The sequence below is a fragment of the Fulmarus glacialis genome, unplaced genomic scaffold (assembly GCF_000690835.1).
Source record: "Fulmarus glacialis isolate BGI_N327 unplaced genomic scaffold, ASM69083v1 scaffold46456, whole genome shotgun sequence".
NCBI classification, from domain to species: domain Eukaryota; kingdom Metazoa; phylum Chordata; class Aves; order Procellariiformes; family Procellariidae; genus Fulmarus; species Fulmarus glacialis.
Window position 1 is genome coordinate 5180 of NW_009217170.1, and position 21910 is coordinate 27089.

Consider the following 21910-nt stretch of genomic DNA (forward strand, 5'->3'; position numbering starts at 1 on the left):
TGGGAAATAATGATAACAGCAAAGTTAGATTACTGACTTAATGCTTCATTGATTTACTTTTGTTATATTAATGGATAATTACAATTATCTAGTTATTTATCTTTTCTGAGAAGCAAACATACCTTACAGTTGCTAAGACACCAAGCCTTATTGACCCAGACAGGCATGTGCTGAAACTCCAGTTACCACGCACAGAGATTATGAAGACACACAGAGGGGAAAGCAGACTTTTCTGTGTCTGTTAGAGCTACAATGCCAGGAACTGCCACACTGGATTTTAAAATAATGCTGGCAGATAACAGGATCCAACAGGCATTGCTTTCGTTGATTTCCTTGAACTGATAAGAACATTGCTACAGTGAGGTGGGATAATATCTACCTTACTGGAGCTGTTTCCATCCAGATTACTGGTAAAGAAGCGTGAAGTCACACCACATGAGAGAGTGTGGTAGCTTGGATTGGAAAAACAATGTACACTGCCGCTACCTTGAGATATATCTGGGAAGAAAACAAGTCATCACAAAATACTTTGGAAGCCATAACGATTCTTATGAAACTGAAAACATGCTAGAGACGATCTAGTTTAGAAAACTTTGCTAGAGTACTGGGTGTTATAAAACGTCTCCAGATAAAATCTATCCTGCATTATCATGGTGTGAAGGTCTTGACTACTAGCATTAAGTATAAGATAAAAAAGCAAAATATTTAATTAATCCAGTGTTATCTTTTTGAAGATCTTAAAAAAGTAATTCCTGACAGTCCAGCTGCTTTGCAAGTAAGGGAAGAAATGCAAAACTCAGGAAATGCATGGTCTGCAACACAGTTTCTTCCTTAGTTTAAACACATGTAAGAGCTACTGATGAGAATAACCATTGTAGTTACGAAACATATAATTAAAACTTTTTTTAATTACAAAAAAGGTAATTAATGTTAGAAATCAAGGTGCTATAACCATACTGAGGAGTCCAAAACATTTGACATAACTTCTTGTGCAAAAGCTTAGAGAAAAAAGAAGGCTGCAGCACTGAAAAGCAAACTTGGGCAGTCACATTGTTACGCTTAGAGACATTTTATCTATTTCCTCACTTTAACTTATGAACACATTTTCCAAACAAAATAATTTACTAAGAAAGGCATTATATATATTTATATATTTATACTGGCAGTTCTAACGAAAACATCAATCCCAGTCTGGTTCCATCTTAATAAGAAATTGATAAATATTTCAAAGTACCATCAGAAGAAAGGATGAAAAATTTAAACTTAAGCAGTATCACTTAAACAGCCAAGCCCTGTAAGAAGTAAATGAATGGGTTAGTTTTAATAAACCATGGGCTTAAATTGCAGGCAGAAATCTTAGTTGTAGGAAACACCTTCACATGGAAAGGGTAATGAAGTGCTGGTGTGGCTGCTTGTCCCCATCACCAGAGATCTTTAATGAAGGTTGGCAGCAGATGGGTGAGGAAGGACACGGACCTGGCTGGCACTGTCTGCAGGAGGGGGGTACCCAGTTACCATCAGCTGTCTCTCCTTGCCCTCTGCGTTTCCATTCCTGTGAACATGCACTTTGCTTTGCTGACATCTTGTGGAGATCTAGATTTAGCTTAATTTACTGCAAAATATCCCGTTTCAAATAAGTGGTTTTATCTGCAGGGTGTCTATTACATAAGTGCTGTGGCACACAGCTGAGAGAGGAAACTGCACATGCACTTGCATATCTGACCGAGCATTTATTTTCTGCTGAAACATGCAGAGCAATTTTTGAGGTCAGCTCTATTTTGTAGCAAGTACAGAGCTTTTTAGTTCTAGCTATTTTCTGAGGTTGTTGCTAACAAAGTATCTCAGATCAGGGCATGATTCCAGAACTAAAGTCTTTGCATTAAACTTCTTTCAGCTAGCCACTGCCCAGCACAGCAGCCAGGCTGCGAGGACTTTGCCATCTCCCCTAACTATAACTCTGTGATATTTGCTATAGAATTAACAAGAAACAGGATATCTCTGGGGGTCTGCAAATGAGAACTGGGGCTGGAACCCAAACACCGCAATCAGTGCATGCCCATCACAAACACAGCTGCTCACATATAGCCTTGAACCTGCTAATGAGGGATTGGCAGGTCACCGGGGGAGCAGAGCTCATCCACCCTTCCCACAACCTGTGGTCTCAGCTAAATATAACACTTGAATCCATGTCCTTCTGCTTTGTAGGTGAGTGTTGATGGCTGAGTCACACCAGCTCTCAGCTCTGCCTTCCCCCTTCCCTTATCTGTCATACCCTCGCTCAGCTGCGGGCAAGAAGGACCAGTTCGAAGGAAAAGAGGCACAGTCCACTGCCTTTGCTGCGAGATAAGAGGGCACATACTGACAGTTACTGTGAGCCAGCTGACACATTACAAGTTCACACCCAGCTTATCTGGCCGTAGCTTGTTTCGTGCACCTGAAATGTGCTGAAGGAAAAGTCTACCAGACTGCCCTACTAAGCACAGTGCTGAATTAATGAGTCTGAGCTCGTACACAAGTCTGCATCACCAAAAATCTTTTCCTCCTTCATTGCATGGAGCACCATATACTCAGAATTACTCCTTCTACACAGTTCCATTTGGTCGATACTTAAGTACCCACCCAGGATGATTTACCTTGATAGCACAGTCCATTTTCTACACATTTATTCATGAAGCTCTTATAACTGCTGGCTGGAAATAGATCAAATTCAAATCTAATGCTATCCCAGTTAAAAAAAAAGAAACAAACACAAAAATCCCTCTCTACCCAAGGATGAGAATTTTACTCCGCTCTGAACAGTAAGCAAAGACTTAAATGACTAAAAAAGAAAGGGAATGATTTAAATTAAAACAAACCAAAAAACCCCAAAGGTTATGTTAATGTTATCATGGGGAGGTCAGTCCTGAGAAGAGATCCATGAGGGCAGAGTCCTGCCATGAGCCCCTCAAGCCTGAGGCTGAGCTCCAGTGGAAGACCCATAAGGTGTGGATGAAGTCCAGAACACTCTATCACTTGAAAGACCGAGCTTCTGCTCCAAGCCAGGGCTGTGAGGACACAAAGAGCATTGGTCCCCATTCTGCAGCGGCAGCAGGACAGTGTAGCGTGGAAACTGGGCACAAGGCCAACCATGAAAAAAGGGAATAAGTAAGCACTCTGCAGTAAATACAAACTCAGATATCTCAAGCTACAAAATGGAACTGTTTTCTTCTTCTTTTTGTGTGGATCTTCACAACCCAAACAGAGTGTCAGTGGGGTGGATGAAGACTCCAAGCGGGAGGGTTCACTCTGCCACCTCCTACTGCACATCATCTGCAGGATCATTTCTGTAAATGTCTTATCTAGGCTGCAGGATCCATGACGCTCTATTTGTATCAAGTTTTGCTCAGGTTTTGGCTCTCAGCATAGGATTCATTCATATCAGAAAGTTCCTTAAGACCTTGATAAGACCTCAAGCATCACTTCAGCCCATAACCAAGTCTTTGTGAAAGTCCTGAAAAGAAATCTCTGCTGCTCTCCAGCACTACCGCATAGTTTTCCCTTCTGTCTCCATCTGCTTGAATTAAACAACCTGCACTTTAAAATCCTTTGTTGGATGCAATGTACCGTTCTCATGCTGGGGAGCACCATTTTGATTTCAGGCTTATTTGGGAAAGTCTGCTCGCAGATCCATGTGCTGTGGTTAAGCTCTCCCAGCATGGGTGGTTTTCTTTCCCACTGGCTGCTGGGCAGAGTGTACGTTTTGCTGCCACATCCTTCATCCACAAATGCAAAAGAGCCTAAGGGCTGCCCAGGGGATTCCCCTTCCTTACAATCTCCCTCACACATACGCACGGATTATCAGCATCAGAAGAGCTGAAGACGTAAAGACTAAAAACATCCTCCAGAAATAAATTAATGTGCTGGAAGAAATTACTGCCTCCAGGAGCTAGGGATCTGCATATATGACTCTATTCAGAAACAACAACAACACTACCCTAACAAGAGTAAATAAGCAAAATAACAACAGTGATCATTCAGGTTAGCCATAATGTTATGACCCATACAGGGCTGGATACTGCAGTCATTGTTCAGGTGGAATCCCTGCTGAAGTCCATGAGTTTATGTGGGATTATATTAATTGCACAAGTACATCATAGTATTCTGCCCTTAATCCACATACAAAACTCCAGGTGAAGGTTGAAATCCCCGTTACCTCTATGTAATACTGCTACTGTCCTTCAGCGTCCTCTGCAACGTACAAATGCACACATGCACTCATATACACACGCATTGTTCTTGCCATCAAGCCATGCTATGAGCCTCTATTTCTTATCTGTGATCTTGTCTCAGCATCCATCTCCCCATTTTCTGCTGGGGAAGATGCACGTCAGCACCTTTAGCTGTCTTCCTGCTTTATGGAAGTGAAAGGCTGAAAACAGCATTGGTAAGGCCAAAGCTGGGAAGGTTACTGATGGGTAGAAAGTTTCAGTAGGAGAATGTACTGGAGGACAGTCAGAATTTGGCAAGGAGCTTTCAGAAACCCTTGTCTGGAATTTGTAAATGCCCTTCTAAAACAAAGACCAAAACTTGAAACAATGCTGATACCTGCAGACAATTTATAATGAGATGAAGATGGAGCAGTGTGATTTCTAACTTCTTAGTCTTCCTCTGCAAGCTCAGAGTTTTTCAAGGGGGAGGCAGGAAGAAAACTGTTCTTGTGACCTCCAGAAAGAGGTGGCTGACCCCACTCTGCTGCAGCTTCTGAGTGATAAAATTTATATTGCTACAAGGACTGCACAAAGAAAGAAAGAAGAAAGAAGAAAGAAAAGGCCCAGCCTCTGCATCCCCATCACTGACTGAGATGAACAGGAAGGAAACATTATCCAATTTCTTTCTAGAGAAGCCCATACAACACCACTGACCTGGTGCTGTTCAGGATTGCAAGGATCTGGTACTTCAGGTTTTTTACAAACTGAGCTGACACAGCAGCAACGCCACAAGGGCAAGAATTAAATTCACTGTCATTGCCCAAGGACCAGAAGAGATCCCAGGTTCAATGCGGCTGAAGGATGTGATCCCTCAGATATTTATGATGTATCCAGGAATTCAGCCATCCCCCAAATATTTTTTTTCCTCAAGTGCTTAAGTATCATGGGGCATCAGGAGCTCTGGGATAGGTGGCTGCACCCAAAAGGAATGTGAAGAACATTGTATAGGGAGATGCAATGCCCACAAAGACATAACCTGCAAGGACAGTCCTGGGCTACCAACATCTTCAAACGTAATGGTTTCCTCTCTGTGGCTGAGGAGGAAAGTCATCTGTCCATGTTAACTTTGAAAGATGAGAGTATCCTTTCTCAGCATTAGCCTTTTTTTGGACTGCTTGCAGAGTGTAGGACTGGGATACCATCAGGTTGATCGGAAAGGCTCCATTCATGATAAAAACATGGAGAAAAAACAACCAAAGGATTTTTGTTCCCTTGTCTGAAAGGAGAAGCTCAATTACTCCAGTCAGGAACTCCCAACCTCAGCAATATTCCTCTCCTTATTTTGAAATTTGTAAGTTGTGCCTCTTAAGCATGCTGGGTTACGCATACATGACCTAGAAAAGCACAGAAGTGAAAGAGGTGTAGCAGGCTTTGTAAATAAATGGATAAAGTGCCAATATGAAAGAAATGGATCACTGAAAAGTTCAGAACATTTTTCCATGCCAGCGGCTGTAATGTGCTCTCTCGGAACTTGGAGCCTTGCTGCTGCTGAGATGTGCCACAGTTGTCTTTTGCATGTTCATGGTCTGGCTCTTCCCATGATGTTGAAATGACAAACTTCAGGCCAAATTGTGCTGGCAACTAGCCAAGGATCAGACGAGCCCTCTCTGGCAACACTTTCATACATGTCTTACCCAAATGGGCAGCTTAACCAAGAGCCTGCAAAGCTAAAATTAAAAAATAAGAGGCAACGGGAGGAAGTCCAAGGCTGATTTTTTTTCCCCATCTTGTACCTATCAGAAGAAGGAATGCTCTAGTATAGGCCTGAGTGGTCTAAATATGAGTTTAGGCCATGGTGTTCAGCAGACAGCCCCTGATGTGTGATATGCCATTGCAGGAAACTCTGGTATGAGGACTGAAGTCATGGTGCCATGGCAGAAGCTCCTTGATCAAGTGCCCGCTGTTGCCAGGCACCAATGTCGTTGGCTCGATGGGAGAGGCTCCTTCCCCGTGCATCCTGGGCAGGGAAGTCCAGAACGAAGCTTCCAGCCATGCCACCCCGAGACAGCACAGAAGCCAAGTCAGAGCCAGCAACAAGTGGCTGGTCCTCGTGCTTTTAGACTAGAAAGCAGAAAGAAAAAGGCAATGCACGACTGGGAAAGCAGAGCTGCTAGGCCAACCTCTGCCTGTTTCAGGACCTTGTATTTACTTGGACTTACAGTTTCAGCCATTTAAAGGGAAGTGAAGAAGCAAAGTGCAGTCAGAGGGCAGCAAACCCCGAGGCGATGCCCACTAGAGACAGATCAGAGGAAACAAGAAGGAGGTGAAGCCATCTCCTGTCTGGCATCCTATCTGATATTGGCCATAGAGGAATGAAGAAGAATGACAGCGTTGAAAAGGATTTCACATCCTCCAAAGTTTAGCCAATCTGTCAAGATAAGCTGTCCTCCACAGCAGTAGCAGAAGATAGAAAGAAGCAAGACATGCGATCTCAGTATGACTTTTTTTTGATCGTAAAGAGCCTTCCTCTTCCTCTTTCCTACTTTCATCAGCTCCTGTGAAGAAAATTCACACCAGCTGTCTAGATGACGGGGATTGGTCTCCACACAGAAGAAAGTGACAACGAATAGGACGCCTCAAATCACAAACTGCAACATAGACAAAAATAAAACCTTATGATTGACCCAGTCAATCCCATTCCTCATGCGAAAAAAGTCTTCTTCTGAAGGTTTCACAAAGGGAAAACTTCTCTGCACTGCAATAGGAATGCAGCCGATTTTAAAAAAATGGAGTTGATGTATTCCATGCAGCATATTTCTTGGCTAGGTACATCCTGTATCATGTTAAGTAAACTTTCATATATAAAGCAGCTTAAATCAGTTTTAAGTTATATTTGCTTTCCTGTCCCTGTTAAGTGTTAAAAGACCATGGTATTCAGGGGAAAAACAGAAGTGTCATTATTTTTGAGGTTCAATAACACATATTATACATCACAGCAGCTTATATTTCCCCAACATACAGGAATATGAGTCTATACTTGATTAACATAAAAAGACCCTTACCAGAAAGTGAGTAATCTGTATTAGTCATCCTCATGGCTGGAGTATAAGATACACTTGGCATGTCATGGCCCTTCTCCTTCTGTTTCCGTCGATACCACACAAACAGTGCCAGCAAGACCATAATAATTAGAAGGAGAATAATAATTCCAATGATTGCTCCCACTGAGTGCCTCTCTGATCCAAGAGCTGGGCTAATTTTAGTATAGGGGTTTAATTCTTCCATCATAAGAGCCGCTGTTAAAAGTAATTCATAACACACTGTAAATTGAATTGTGCATTTCATTTTTGAAATACTATTTTTTTAAAGCAAGTACATCATTGTAGGGGGAGAGAGAGAAAGAGAGAGAGAAAGAGAGATATTTTACGGATAGAATTTCACTATACCTTGATCACATCGGATTCCTTTGAAGCCTGGACTGCAGTAGCAAGTACCTGTGACATGGTCACATGTAGCATTATTCATGCATTCACATAGTTGTTTGCAACCATAACCAAACGTTCCTGGTGAGCACTCTGGGAAGCCAAAGAAAAAGATTGGAAAGAATTCTACTTTTTTTGGGAATGGGTGAAATGGGTTCCATGGCTTGCCATGGAAAATTCAGTAGAAAAGTCTCCCTGGTTTCAGTGTCTCTAGGATAACATCCTAGTGTTACATTATTATTATTTTAAAGCAGAAGATAAATGTATTTCATGTACAGTTTGGGGTATTACTTATTAAGCTGTAACTTTCTGGAAAAGTCACACAAGACTTCTTCACAAGGATGAAACCAGTAATACGTACAGAGATTTTAAAAGGCTTGATATATATTACAAGTGTACAGAATTTAACAGGGCATGAGCTCAGAAGCTGTAGACAACATCTTGAAAGAGCACAGCATTCTCCACCAACTCTGCATATATTTTTTTCATGGTGGTAGTTGCAAAGAAAAGTTTTAATGTACCTTTATATGAACACAACAGACTTTTACCAAACAACTGCATGCTTTCATACTTATCCCTACTACTGCTAGAAGATGAATATAACATTGTAGGTGGAATTACAGAATTGAGCATCTGAATGATTTGATTTGCTCTCCTTCTGTATTAGGATTTCTAATATAGAAAGAATTTCTATCCTGTCTTTGTATTTCTATCGAAGACAAAATGACTGAATGTCCAGCTGAGAAATTTATTCATACAATTACCATGATGGGCTATTACAATAAATCTGTAGGCAGCTTACTATACTTCTTGAGGCACTATTCAATAATAAATTGAAAGAAACAACTTCTGTCACAGCCTACTTACTTCTATGGAGAAGACGCATTATTGAATGCATGCACACTTGCTATGATTCTTTAGAATATATATTGTTTGTTTTAAGATGTGACTTCTCGAGTGTCACTGCAAATGTTTTGCATAGCATGACGATACCTTCCCAATGTCAGTCTCTAAGTAACTTTTAGTAGCCAAAATTTAATATTAAGCAATGAACAGTAGCCAGTATCTGTATAATGATTTGCAGTCTGTATTAAAGTTGTATCTCTTTCTTTCATCTGCAGGTCCCCAAACAAGGGAAAATAAAATTATTACAATTAATGCTTATTCTGATATTAACCTGTAGCCTACTTAAAATGAGTAAGGCCTAAATTTCTGGACTGCACCACAGAAACGATATCTGCATTTAAGCATTTCATCTGCAATGAGGTGTGACTGCCTATTCAGCAAAAAAAAATAATGAAAAAATACTTTTAGATTAAATAGTAGAAAAACAAATAAATAAATACATTCGTAGTTTGGATAGAAAAGAAAGCCTCAGGCTTTGTACAGAGGTCAAATTATAAATGCAGCTTCTTGTATAAAATCTGCTATGATGCAGTTCTACTACGGAACTTTTTAGTTTCCTATTTTATTTATGGTTGCAGTGTACACAAATTCACAGTAAGCTGGCCACTTACAGAGTTACAGAGTTACAGTGGTTCCATATGTAATCCCCACATGAGCACGTGAATTTGGTCCCGAGATACATGCTTTGCTGAATGCAAGTATGTGAAAAAGAAAAGATGTTCATGAATTTAGTTATATGTACAAATACTTTCATAAAGAACCATGTAGTAAGCTACAGTTAAGAAGCTTTCACTTGCAAAACTAAATGTATTACCTTACTGCCAAAAAAAGTAATGAAACCCTGTGGAATTAATGCTTGGTAAGGTGAGACGGATTTCACCCTGCATTTAGAATCCAAGTAAGTGTGTGAGAATTTTCTTTTGATTTACTATACTGGACAAACAAGTAATTATTCAACTACAGCACATACAATTTCTACTACTCTAATTCTCTGTTCTTAAAAGAAGCCATTTGGCACGGCGCACTAAATATGCCAGCAAGACATTGACAACAATTACAGTAAGATATGCCAGTACCCTTGCAAGGTAATTGAAGTTCATTGTTAAACACTTGCTCACTAATCAAGTTAAACACAGATCCTTCCAAAAATGGGAAGCGACATTTTTTTCCGTGATCTGTTTTCACTGTAAAGATGAATCTTTATTTGGTTCACATCTATAGCAGAACAACTTATGCAAGAAAGCCCCAATATTCCATGGAAGGCAGAGAGCAGAAAGGACTTCTTTCTTTTAACCCTTCTGTCTTCCTTTGTGCCTAGGGAAACCTGATGCTGCTGCTCTCAATGATGTTAGCAAGGCATGATGCAGCTTGTGTTTTTCTCTTAATTAGGTACAAGTTGTTCGGGCAGGCTACATCCAGTCAGCACTGAGTGCAGTGACTTGCTTTTATCTCACCTAACTTTAGGCTGGGAATGGAAAGGCCTAATTTGCAGAGGATTCACTATATTTCTTTACGCTTAAACAGACTGTCCAGCTTTCCAGAGATGCCTTCTTCTCCCTATGGATTATATAAGGTGCCTGGGGTTACTGTCTTGCTGACATCAACACCTCATTTAAAAGCCTATTTCTGCAAAGAATTCTGAAACATCCCCCCCCCCCCGCCCCCCGGAGAAATAGAAAAATGAAGTCATGTTGCTACTTACTTTGCTCACATTGTTTGCCTGTAAATCCAGTCCTGCATGTGCACTGGCCAGTGATGTGGTCACAGTCTGCTCCATTCTGACACTGACAAACATTGGCACAGTTTTTTCCATAAAAAGCAGCTGGGCAACCTTTCAGGAATCAGAATAAGGAAAGACTAAGAAATAAGCTGAAACACAAACTCAGATGTGTTATCAGCACAAAATACGTAAGCCTATAAATCTATGGATTTTCAGCATCTGTATATTTAATAAGATTTATTTGAACATCCACATGCAGACACACTACCACAGCCAATTTTCTTGAAGTAGTGTTTCTCATATCTTACAGAATTGCCTCTTAAGTGTTTCAGAAGAACGAAAACTTGACCCATCTATACAAACTACATTTTCAAGAAGTGAAAGAAGGTGGCTGAACAGAAACTCTCTAAAAGGCCAGAGATCAATCAATTACTTGCAAGTGAAAGAGCCTTCTTAAAAGGCTCACCAGAATTTGATCTCCTCTTTCGTACAGTGCTGATAATTTGGCACTAGTAGGATGAGAAATCTCAAATGCTTTCCTACTCAGACCACATATACTGGGGTTTTAAAAGCAGGGACATAGACTGTGCAAATTCTGACAATGAATCAACAATCTAAATGATTGGTCCCTCCCTTATCGAGTGCCAAAGGCATAAAAAACCTTAAAAAGCTTCAGGACTCTTTTCTTTGGAGTGATGTGAAGTTATCACAAGAAGCAGGTGGTTTAACAGGGAAGACTGCAATACTTGGAAGAGACACGAGGTAGCAGCACATACTTTGACAGATTCCCTGGCACAACAGTGTCTCTGAAAGGCTTACGCTGAGTGCAGTAGAGCCCCGTCCAACCATGAGTACATCTACATTCTCCATCGTAAGGGCTGCACATTGCTCCGTTGTGGCAGTTGCATGAATGAAAGCAATCAGGGCCCCAAAAACCAGTGGGACAAGCTATGAAAATAAAAAAGATTTGTCAGCTGACAAAAAAAACCCAATGATACTGTGTTAGTGCTGCGGAGGAACAACAATAAAGGGAGAACCTGTGAGACACCAGAAAAGGCAGAACTTCGCATTGCAGAGTTTGGCATCGCTGCAGCAACTCCCTGACAATGACCGGTCCTTCCTAGCCAACAAGTGCTTTGCAAACCCAGGTGCCAGCCTGCAACCTCACCCATGCTGTCAAGCCCTGGCACAAGAGATTTCTTCCCCGTGTAGGTCAGGTGGCAGGATCAGGTCTTTGCTGCATATATGCACTGAGAACCACTGAAAGAGCGGCCCTCGACACTACATTATTCTAAGTGCTCTAGCCACTCTCCCTGCCTTACTGGCATTATCTGTGAAGACAATTTAGACAGGGTTTTAAGATATGGAGGTAATTTAATTTTCTTTTTGATATTCTGGAATTCTTGCATAATAAAGCACAGCTATTCATGGTTTACTTTTGCTATGCAATCAACTACTAAAATTACCACATTCATTTGAAGCATAGAGTGCTACTCAAATTAGGTAAAAATGTAAAGAAAACTTCCTACAGTATGAATTCCCATCCACAAAATCAGATTGCTTTTGTTGAGGGGGCTAATATTAAATTAAAATCTCCAGGTCTATTATATATTTCAACAAGTACAATATTAACACTTTTTCAAAAGTTATTTTAAGCCTCCCTCCAAAAATGAATGCAGTAAGTTACCGTTATTAGTGCCAGACTAAAAGATCCAAAATGATGATAACCCTTCAATATAACAACTATATTTTTGCTTTAAAAAGCACTTTCCATTGCTTCCTATTAAAGACATGAATTAATAAGGCATGGTTCCCAGGAAACCTGAAAGTATAAAAACCGTGCCTATTTCCATGTATGCCATTGGCTCCAGTTCTGACAAGAAATGCAAGTTTCTGGCATATGACAGACATCTCTAAAGCCAGAATGAATAGCAAAAAAATCTGCCATGGCGTAAATCAAACAAAAGGTCACGGAACTCACACAATGTAAAGCTGAACAGGATTTGGCCTAAAGTATTCGTGCTATAAGCAACCAGAAATACTTTTACAATGCCTTTGTAAGCCAGAGCTGCAGGGTCTGTTAGTGTCTCCAGAAGTGGTTCTGGAGTTGGAGCTAAAATTATTTCCTTTGCAGCTCCATCTCTCGGTCATTCCAGGTTAACTGGTGCGGAGGGAGGTCTGACCAAAATAGCTCAGTCCCGGACTCAGGTATGTGAGGCCAGGTTCCGACAGGAGCCTGGTGTGAGGCCAGGTTCACATTGGGAGATTTACATTTTCTTTACAAGAAGGTAACTGAGGAAACAGTCAGGTTCCCACTTTGTTCATCCAAAATACAAAGTACCTATCGCCAGGTCCTTCTGCCTGCTAAAGTGGAAATTGTTGCTGCTGAACTGGCCTGCCTCACTCTGTAAGAAAAAACATCTTTTTTCAAGGTTAACAGAAACTAACAGTCATTTCCCAATTACATGGCTAAATATAATGAGGAATCTGTGGAGCTTTCTGTCTTTTTTTCTTTTTTTTTTCTATTTTTGAGTGACAGCAATATTCCGCCTGTGGAAGATGTACAATAAAAGCAAAATTACAGCCGTCTGTTTTTATCCGATTCTTACTTTATCACTTGAAGTTTAATATATTTTACTCTGGAATGCTGTCTAATATGCTAGTTGTATCCTGAATATGAAGTAACATTTCTGAATGATAGGATATTGCTTCCTTCTGTGATCTATCTTCAATTAAGGGATGCTCTCAGGAAATGACACTTTGGGATCAGCAAATGCCAATCTTCTACCTGGGCAATTTTCAAGAAGAAATCCTCCATCCCTCCAAGCCCACATTGACTTTTACAATTAAATTACATTTAATAGAAATATTTCAGCTGCCTAATTTCTCAATTCTGGGGGCTTGGTACATGAAAACATTTACTGGTTAATAATTTCTAAAGTAATAGCTGAAAGAAAATGATTTCAAAAAATAAATAAAAGGGAATCCAGCTAGATATTAAAAGGGAGCATGGAGCTTTCTTTTCTGATAAGAGCTTGTGACCTCCCTTTCCTGTAATAGAAGCTAGTAACAGCTTCTGCAAATTCCAAATGCAGAAATTAATTTAAGCCAAAGCTAACTTAGATTAATTAAAAGAAATAAGCTATAAAGAGAGTAAGGCACTGGCTGCTGTAATACTTCAGGGATTTCCCCAGAATCTGTCTTTAACTTTCAGAAAACACTAAACATGAAAATATGTTATTTTAAAGTGGAGGTGGAAAAATAACATTTTGCTTACTCTGAGAGCAGTCCATCCCTATCCAGCCTGGAAAACACTGACACGATCCATCAATAGGATTGCACGTCCCGTTCTCGGTGCACTGACAGACCTCGGCACAGTTCTTCCCGTATTTTCCACTGGGACAGACTGTGAAAATATAAGGCAGTTTACTGAAGGCTCTTCATAATGAATATGAGGAAGTAAGTGGCTGGATGGGATTGATCTGGGGACTTGGCCAAGGGGGTCCCTTGGTGCAAACCCCGAAATAGGGTTCTGCGCTGGCTCAGAGGATTACAACCTCAACAATGAGAACAACAAAAGTAGGAAAGGAACATTTTAGGCTAAGTATCAGCCTAGTGAAGAAGTCTCAAGAAGATGAAGAGCAATGGGGACTCTTACTTTCAGGTCTGTCACTAGAACCTAACTCCCTTGTATTGTACAACTGATAATGACAGTAATAATGGACCAAAAGCCGCGAACCTTATCACCTGGTATGACGGTCTGACATACTAGCCACAGGTATTGTACTAGGAGGCCAGTGACCATGAAATGGCTGATGGCAGGTAAGCTTGCAAGAAGAGGCTGAAGGAGCTGTAGTCCTTTCCCCTGCTATCCCACTAGCACCACAAAATGCATCATGCGCCATGCGGCACTGCAATATTGGGTACACTAGAGTACCTACCTTATCACTGTCCTGATTCCTTCTGGATCAAATAGTGGTGAGGGAGGAAGGTGCTTTTGCTACTAAATACACCAGGCTTTGCTGAAGATCAACTTTCAGCAATGCTGGTGGGAGGCAGGCTCCCAGCACCTCACAGATTCAAATCATGCAAGCGGAGAGTAAACCAGGAGCAAGACTGCCACTTCCATAAGTATTTTTACCATATAATTCTGGCAGAAGATTACTCCTACAAATAAAGCACATATCCAATTGCTGAAATGTCATGCTTGTCTTTTGGCATCTGTTCACCTATTCCCCTCCAGCACCCCCTGCTGTAGTAAGTGTTCAATTAGGTTGCAAATGTGGTTTCCAAGGATTATATATATGTTTGACTGAGAGTGGTTAAACAGATGTGCTGCATCCTAACAATATCAGCGTCTATTCCTGTATGTCCACCTAGCTTACTCCTGAAGTTGGAAGAAAAGAAACTGTAAATGTTTTTCAGAGCCATCTTATAACATCCTAAGCACAGTGACATAAAACTAATAGACACGTAGATCTTCAACCTCCCACCAAATTATTGGAAATCTTTAACATTAAAGTTGATGGAAAGCTCTGCTCAGTAATGAATGAAATGTTTAATTTCTGTGCTCTTATTGGCTGTGTTCCCTGAAAAAAACAGATGTATTTTCAAAACAAGATAAAACATACAGTCCATCTTTGCAAAGAATGTAACAAATGGAACTGGACTTGTATCCTGGAAAATAATAGTGATGGCAAAAAAGTGATTAAGGCACTTCCCTGAATTATGCAACTGTTTTACCACTTCAGCCACTCTCACTTTCTGATATGTAGTCTCTGCAGGTGACCTCAATCTATCCTGACTGTGAATCAGCCACAGATTGAAATCCTGAGCTGTGATTCATTTGCTTTTATACAATATGCCATCCTCTACTCTTACTATGGCAGAAACCTAAGAATGTGCATACTATTGTTTCCTGCATGCACTTCTATATATTACGGACTTATCTGTAGGAGTGGATAAAGTTGGTCTTGGCTTTCAAATTATGTGCTAAACAGAATAGTTCTCTAACTGAAAAGAGATAAAACTAAACACAATATACAGACACAATGAAAAGAACAATACATAGACACAAAGAGAAAGAGAGAGAAGGAAACAAAAGCCCTCATATCACAGAAAGAGCAAAAACTAAAATGATCTGTCAGTCTAGGTTCTCATACATGCTACACCATTATTCAGTTCCAATGCTCTATATACAGCAGTTCAATGCAATATTTTTATTGCATCTTTAAGATGGAGATAAATAACACCACTTAAATGAAGGCTGGATTTTTTATATGTACAAAAAAATAGTTCTCAAAAGACTCACTTAAAATAGGAACTGATTTGCACTGCAACATGGAATACTAATGAATCAGGAAAAGATTTGTGATCCAAACACCGATGCTGACAAAGGCAACAGGTCATACTTTATAAAAGAAATGCTTTGATTCCACACAGTGAGAGCTAGCAGAGGGGTTTCTACCGCCTGAGCACCTCGTGTCTCAATGAAATAGTATGATGACCTCCAGAATGTCAACACAGAAGGATTACAAAACCGATCCTGCCAAAATGGTTGTTCTCATTAATTTAAGTAACTTGGTTGTGGATTGACACAGCGACTCTCTTGTAAAGGTGTGAGATCCAAATACAACCACTTTTTCAAATGTCTCAAACATTTTTAAACAAAACAGTAAAGTAAGGACTAATACCACTTTCTTCAGGAGCAATCTGATTGTACAATGCAGATAGTGGTGTTAATTAGCTATAAAAGCTCTGAAGTGGGACTCCAAATGTCCTTGTGAGATGTCAGGTGTGTTCTAGCAGTGATAACAAGTTATTACCAATCCATCATGCTACATGATTGTGAAAGATATTCATAAAATAGCTACTTAGTTGTTTGCTGCTTAGAATCCTTAGCACAACCATGTCAACCTGTGCAATTTTGGAGGTTACACAGCTCCTCACATGCACGTGCTGCTGACGGAAGAATGTTCCCACTGCCAGAAAAGAGACGGCACAAGGAGATGAAAATTCAAAAGTGAAATCTTCGTTTCACGTTTTTCTAATGGAAAACATTAATTAGCACTTTTCTTTCTACAAAATAAAGTTACATGCTAACTCATTATGACAAACTGCAGCACAAATTGATTTTAATTAGGACATGAATATTTTAAAATTAATTTGCTGGATAGATCAACATTTCAAAGTAAAACCAGAAGTGCTGAACATCTGAGCAAAAATAAAATAGTTTTCTTAAGAGGATAATTAGCCCTGCTTACACTTTGAAATCTGGCTAACTTTTCACATAAAATGGACAAATTCACTGAAATACGTTCATTTTAATAAATTAATTGGTATAATGTTTAGTTGACTATACAGCACAGGAAAAAGAAAACATGGTTATACTTAATCTATGTTTAATGATTTTACGTAAGTGCTGTCTGCAATTTCTAACTTACTGAAAAGCAGGTCATTAAGAAGTGTCAGTTCAATTTTTACAAGGATGGTGACTTCACGAGGGCAGTAGCCATTACGAATAATCTCTTCTAAACTTGTATGTAGAAAATACCCACAGCAGTATGCAATAACTGAGACTCTGCAGAATACCATAATGATTTTGTGGGCATTTTTAGGATAAAACCGAAAATGAAATATATGGTTAAAAGTGGGCTAACTTTCAAAGATACAGAAAGGTGACGGACATTAGGGGAAGTTGAAGATACTCTTCACCTGGGAAAATTAACTCATTTTTCCTGCCTCATTGCAAATTTTTCTGTCTCCTGCACTTGTGTTTGGGTACACACGATTTTAGCTATTCCCAGTCAGGTCCTAGACAGTGTAAATAAGGTTCCACGCATTAACTGGGTGTTTGGGCTTGTGCACCTGAGCTGGCCTTTACCTTAACTTGTGTCTATACCTCCTGCTGATAGCAATGATAGGCTTAGCAGAAAGGAAAATGAAAAAATGAAACCATTGGATGGTTGATGTATAGACATTTAGCAATGATAGGCTTAGCAGAAAGGAAAATGAAAAAATGAAACCATTGGATGGTTGATGTATTTACAGCAGGTGTCTCATTCCATACTCATTTCAATACAGAGCAGCAGACGTGTTTTATTTACGAAAGCAGGAGCACATCATATTTACAAAAGGGTGACTAAATACCTATTTGCATTTTCCCTCTGAAGTAAAGAATTTCGTGTGATCTAAACTGCTGAAACAAGTCAAAAAGGCAGGAACTTTGTGATCGGTCTTGCTGCAAAGTCACAGACACAGAAACTTAGGAAAGGAGGTGGCACTTGGGGGTCTTGGGCTCAGTACCTTGGTTGCAGAGAGTGCCAAAGAATCCAGGCAAGCAATCGCAGTGTCCTGACACATGGTGACAAGGCCCGCTGCTGTGCACACACTGAGGGCATGGCTGACTGCAGTGGTGTCCATAAAAGCCAGGGGGACAAACTGAAGACAAAATAAAATAAGCCGTCACAGGTTTTCAGAACACTTCTCATTGCTGAGAGCTTGAGAATTCTCTCTCTGTCTTAATCCCAAACCAATAATTCTTAACTTATAAAAACACAATTTTGTGAACAGCTGAAATTGTGAAGCCTGTTGGATTATTCCATGTCTAATAAAGTGCGAGCTCTGAGTAAAACTGCTCCTGTGGTTCAAACATCATCCTACCTCATGTAAGTCCTTGGCTATTTAATAATACAGCGGAGCTCTCTCAGCAGCCTCTCTCTCTCATGACACTCATTTGAGTCTCTCTAGTCTGCTCCAGCTAAACTCTTTTAAAAAACATGGGAGTTTAAGATGTTCAAGACCTCACAGCCCACTAGCAGATATGATTAATAATACATATTCCAAAGGTTTTAGGATAGGTAGGAAGAGAAACACTCATACACATGTACAGACAACAGAAACTCATAATGCCATTTCCTTTGGAAATTAGGCTAAGAAATCAGAGAAGGTGTATTAGGAAACTCTCAATATTTTATGTCTAAACAGCTATGCCAAAAGCTGATTTCTAAACATACTAGGTGCAATACCTGTGTTCAATTGGGACAGTCAGTTTATACATGCCATTGCAGGAGCAGCATCCATCAGTGATGAACAGAATCTAAAAATGGTAATTACGGTAACAGCATACAAAACCACCTAATTTGCATCAGTAATCACACCAGATAGCTGAGTAAACTTGTCATGAACTGTGTGCTTAATTTGCTTAAAACCTGGATTGAAATTATTATAGAATTTGTACATAAGGTATAGTGCCAAGATTATGGCTCAGTATCTCTTATAAATGCGTATTGTCGCTTCTAAGCACATGTAGAATGAAAAACCATCCACTGTCCAAACATTCACTGTGATAGATAAGCACAAAGAAATGTTAAATTGCAGTAAGTAACTGTAAAAATGACTTTATATGTTTTTATTTTTACTCCTGTGATTCTCTGTTATATAGTTCTGGCTCAGTGGTTACTATATCATGTCCGTTCTATTTTTTCACCGAATGAGAATTTTTCTCTTGGTCCATATGTTCACAGAGGGTGTCAGGTTCTTACACTATTGCAGATTTCCAGCTGGAACTTAGCTGACAGGTTTGTTGATGATGCACTAGCTATAAAACAACCTGGATCACTCCTGGAGACATTTCTGCAGGCCTAAGAGCAGTAAACTATCCCAGTGTCTCATGTAATCCTGATTACACAGACAGAACAAGCTGGCTGAGTATCATCCTCAGTACTGCCCTTTACAGGCTAAATTCTGTTTCTAAATGAATTTTCAAGAGAAAAATGGGAATGATTCTGAGAGCAAACTTAGCAGGCTAAAGCTACCTTCACCTACAGAGGCATCCTCTTCACAAGTTAGTTTTGAGCCTGAAATCTCGCAGAAGAAGTGGGAGCAAGCTGAATTCCCTGGCCGTATATTCAAGAGAGGCATTTCAGTGACACAAGGCAATAGCAGAAACATCCACAGAACCCCTCTGCTGTCACCCCAGTGGGGAAGGAAAATTTCTCCCCATTAGGTCCTCAGCAAATGTCCTCGGGGAGCAGCCTGATTACTGGAGTTGCAAGCTGGGGACATGTTTTGCCTCTTTTAGCCTACAAGCCATCAGCTGATAAAACTAAGCTGTTTTTTTAATCTCAGAAAGGTCAGAAACGATTAACTTCTGGAAGTTTCGCACTCTTAGGGTTTCAAATTTGTAAAACAATTTCTTCCCCAATTTCCTGAAGCTCTGAGCACCACATTTTAGCCTTGGAGAGCGGTTTTACAGCTATATAGATATGCTGAAGCACCTGGAAATTGGGGTTTATAATGGAAATGCTTATAGGCCATTAACTACAGCAGTGCTAGAGGTCATTGTTATAATGGCTTTAAATAAAAATTGTCAGCTACAAATTATTTTTAGAGATGAGTGTGTTCTAGTGTCAAGTGTAACCAGTGAAATCAAAGGGGATATATGAACTGGGCATGCAGAATGTCTTACAGGAAGAACAAGAGCCTCTGCAGAAAAGAAAGACAAATCCATTTCTTGTTTACACAGGAAGAAGGTTGTGTGTAGTTTGGATCAGTGAATAAGGGTCCCTAAGGGGCAAATGCAGCTTCCCAGATACAGCAAATGAGAGGATTTTTATCTCCTTGGCATATTTTAATATGTAGCAGCAGAGCATCAGTCAGGAGCTATTTCAGGCTGCTGTGTTTCTTTTTCTGGCATATAAGAAAACATTGTCTTGTTATTTTGATAGCCAACGCTCATCCACTTGTCATTATGTGATGGGTCGTAGCTGACTGTTTAATAGGTATCCTATAGTTTACCAGCACTTAACTGTAAATCTGGTTTTGCTCAGATCCTGCCAAGTTTGGTATGTAAAGTTGTTGCTCCTTCTTTCAGGTCACCTGTGACCTCTGGGTGCTGTGGAAGAAACACAAGGCACCACCCAATGCAGCAGAGTCTTGAATTCTTGATCAAGAAGCATTTTTTAGGCTAGCTCTTGCCCTTAAGAAGTCATGAGCTAAAGCAGCTCAGAAACCTGTGGCTCTGTCTGTCTGGTGTCATAAATGAGCATTTCTACCTGCTTTGCTTTTGCCACCACATCTATGGAAAATCTTACTTCTCTGGCACAAGGGTCCTCTGTATCCTGGTGCACAGTCACAGGTGCCATCCTCTGGGGAGCAGGATCCCCCGTTCTCGCAGTTACAGGAGATGGAGCAGTTTGGTCCCCAGCGGCCCTGGGTGCATATATTGTCACAGTGGATGCCTAAAGACGTAAAGGCACACGTTAGGTTTCACACAGCTTACTCTGCTCATTGATCAAAGAAATGTTTGGCTGGACTGATACCTCACGGTACATCACAGAGCAAACAAGGGAGCCTGGAAAGGAATTAGCTATCCTTTTATCTGCTTAATAAAGTGAAAATTAAGAAAATGCCAAAGAGGTGAGTTCTGTAGGTGTTAGTGGGCTCCTCTTCAGTCCTCAGCACCATTAAAGAAACTCTGCATGTCATCTGAGACATGAAGGTCAGGAATTGCTTTAAAGTCACAAAATATCTCAAATAACTGGTCTGGAAATACGCAGTTGATTAAAGCCTGAATACTTAACTGTTGTGAATTGGAAGACCAAAAAAAGAAAAATCAGGGTTCTGCAAAAACATGTCCAGTATTTGGATTCTTGAACATATGTAAATTCAGTTCTATGCTGTGTATAGTTCACTTTCTGGCTTAAAGCACTGTGCTCTGGGTTATTATGCACATACTCCACATCCACCCAGAGCTCCCCGAGTTCTGTGTTAATGAACCGAGTTCTGATCTAGCAAGCGGCCATATGTGGGCACAGGCTGATCATTTCCATGTTAAATGGAGACTGAGACCTGCCAATCCAGCTCCCAGTGATTCCCAGGGTTGTTGTTTGATATTTATTATTATGAAAAGTAGAGCTTGGAAACACTGAAAGAAGCACACAGCCAGAAAGCTTAACATGAGGCTTTTGGCATTGTTTCAACTGGTTTTATTTTAACTGGTAACTTTTAAAAACAACCTTGTGCCATGGCTTGTCACAGATAAATGTAATCTAAGGATTTGGTCCTGCACACCATTACTTGTCCGAGAGGCTCTTACTCCACTGGGATAAGACAGTACCAATACCTGCAATTAGCAGAGCTATTTGCATGATCAAGGGCTCCTTGGATTGAAAAAGGTTTGCAGGATCATGAAGTAAGAGAGACATTAAGCACTGCCAGCTGCAGGGAGTGGCATTAGCAGTAGCACGCTGTAGATACTGATAACAACAGAAAAAATGAATCACAGACTGGCTTGAAAATTTTCCTAACAACATTACCACAGTGGGAGCCTTACAACTGCACCACCAAGATCTGATGGTATACACATGCCCTAGCTAGACTTTGAACATGAAGATGTTCTTTATCATCCATGCACATGTCCCCACTGCATAATGGGATAAATGCAGACAAGGGCTCTGAGAGCCCCAGCCTCAGCCAGAGGTTGGATTAGTGCATCGCTACGGAGAAATACAATCCCAAGTAATTTCCTCCACCTCTGATAACTTCATCTGGATGCTACAGTAATGGACTGTATTTGTGAAGCTGTGATCTGTACAGTCACCAAACTTTGAGGA

General features: G+C 40.3%; 1 protein-coding gene across 1 annotated transcript in view; it reads right to left on the bottom strand.

The window, feature by feature from the left end:
- LOC104078059 (multiple epidermal growth factor-like domains protein 11) overlaps positions 1-21910 on the bottom strand; it is a gene marked incomplete at both ends in the record, with an annotated part of 80505 nt that overhangs the window by 281 nt on the left and 58314 nt on the right. Inside the window, 8 exons of the mRNA XM_009579559.1 lie at positions 385-498; positions 7250-7483; positions 7634-7762; positions 10278-10406; positions 11115-11243; positions 13573-13701; positions 17601-17735; positions 20390-20536. Coding sequence (XP_009577854.1) covers positions 385-498; positions 7250-7483; positions 7634-7762; positions 10278-10406; positions 11115-11243; positions 13573-13701; positions 17601-17735; positions 20390-20536 — 1146 coding nt within the window. The remainder of the gene's footprint in view (positions 1-384; positions 499-7249; positions 7484-7633; positions 7763-10277; positions 10407-11114; positions 11244-13572; positions 13702-17600; positions 17736-20389; positions 20537-21910) is intronic.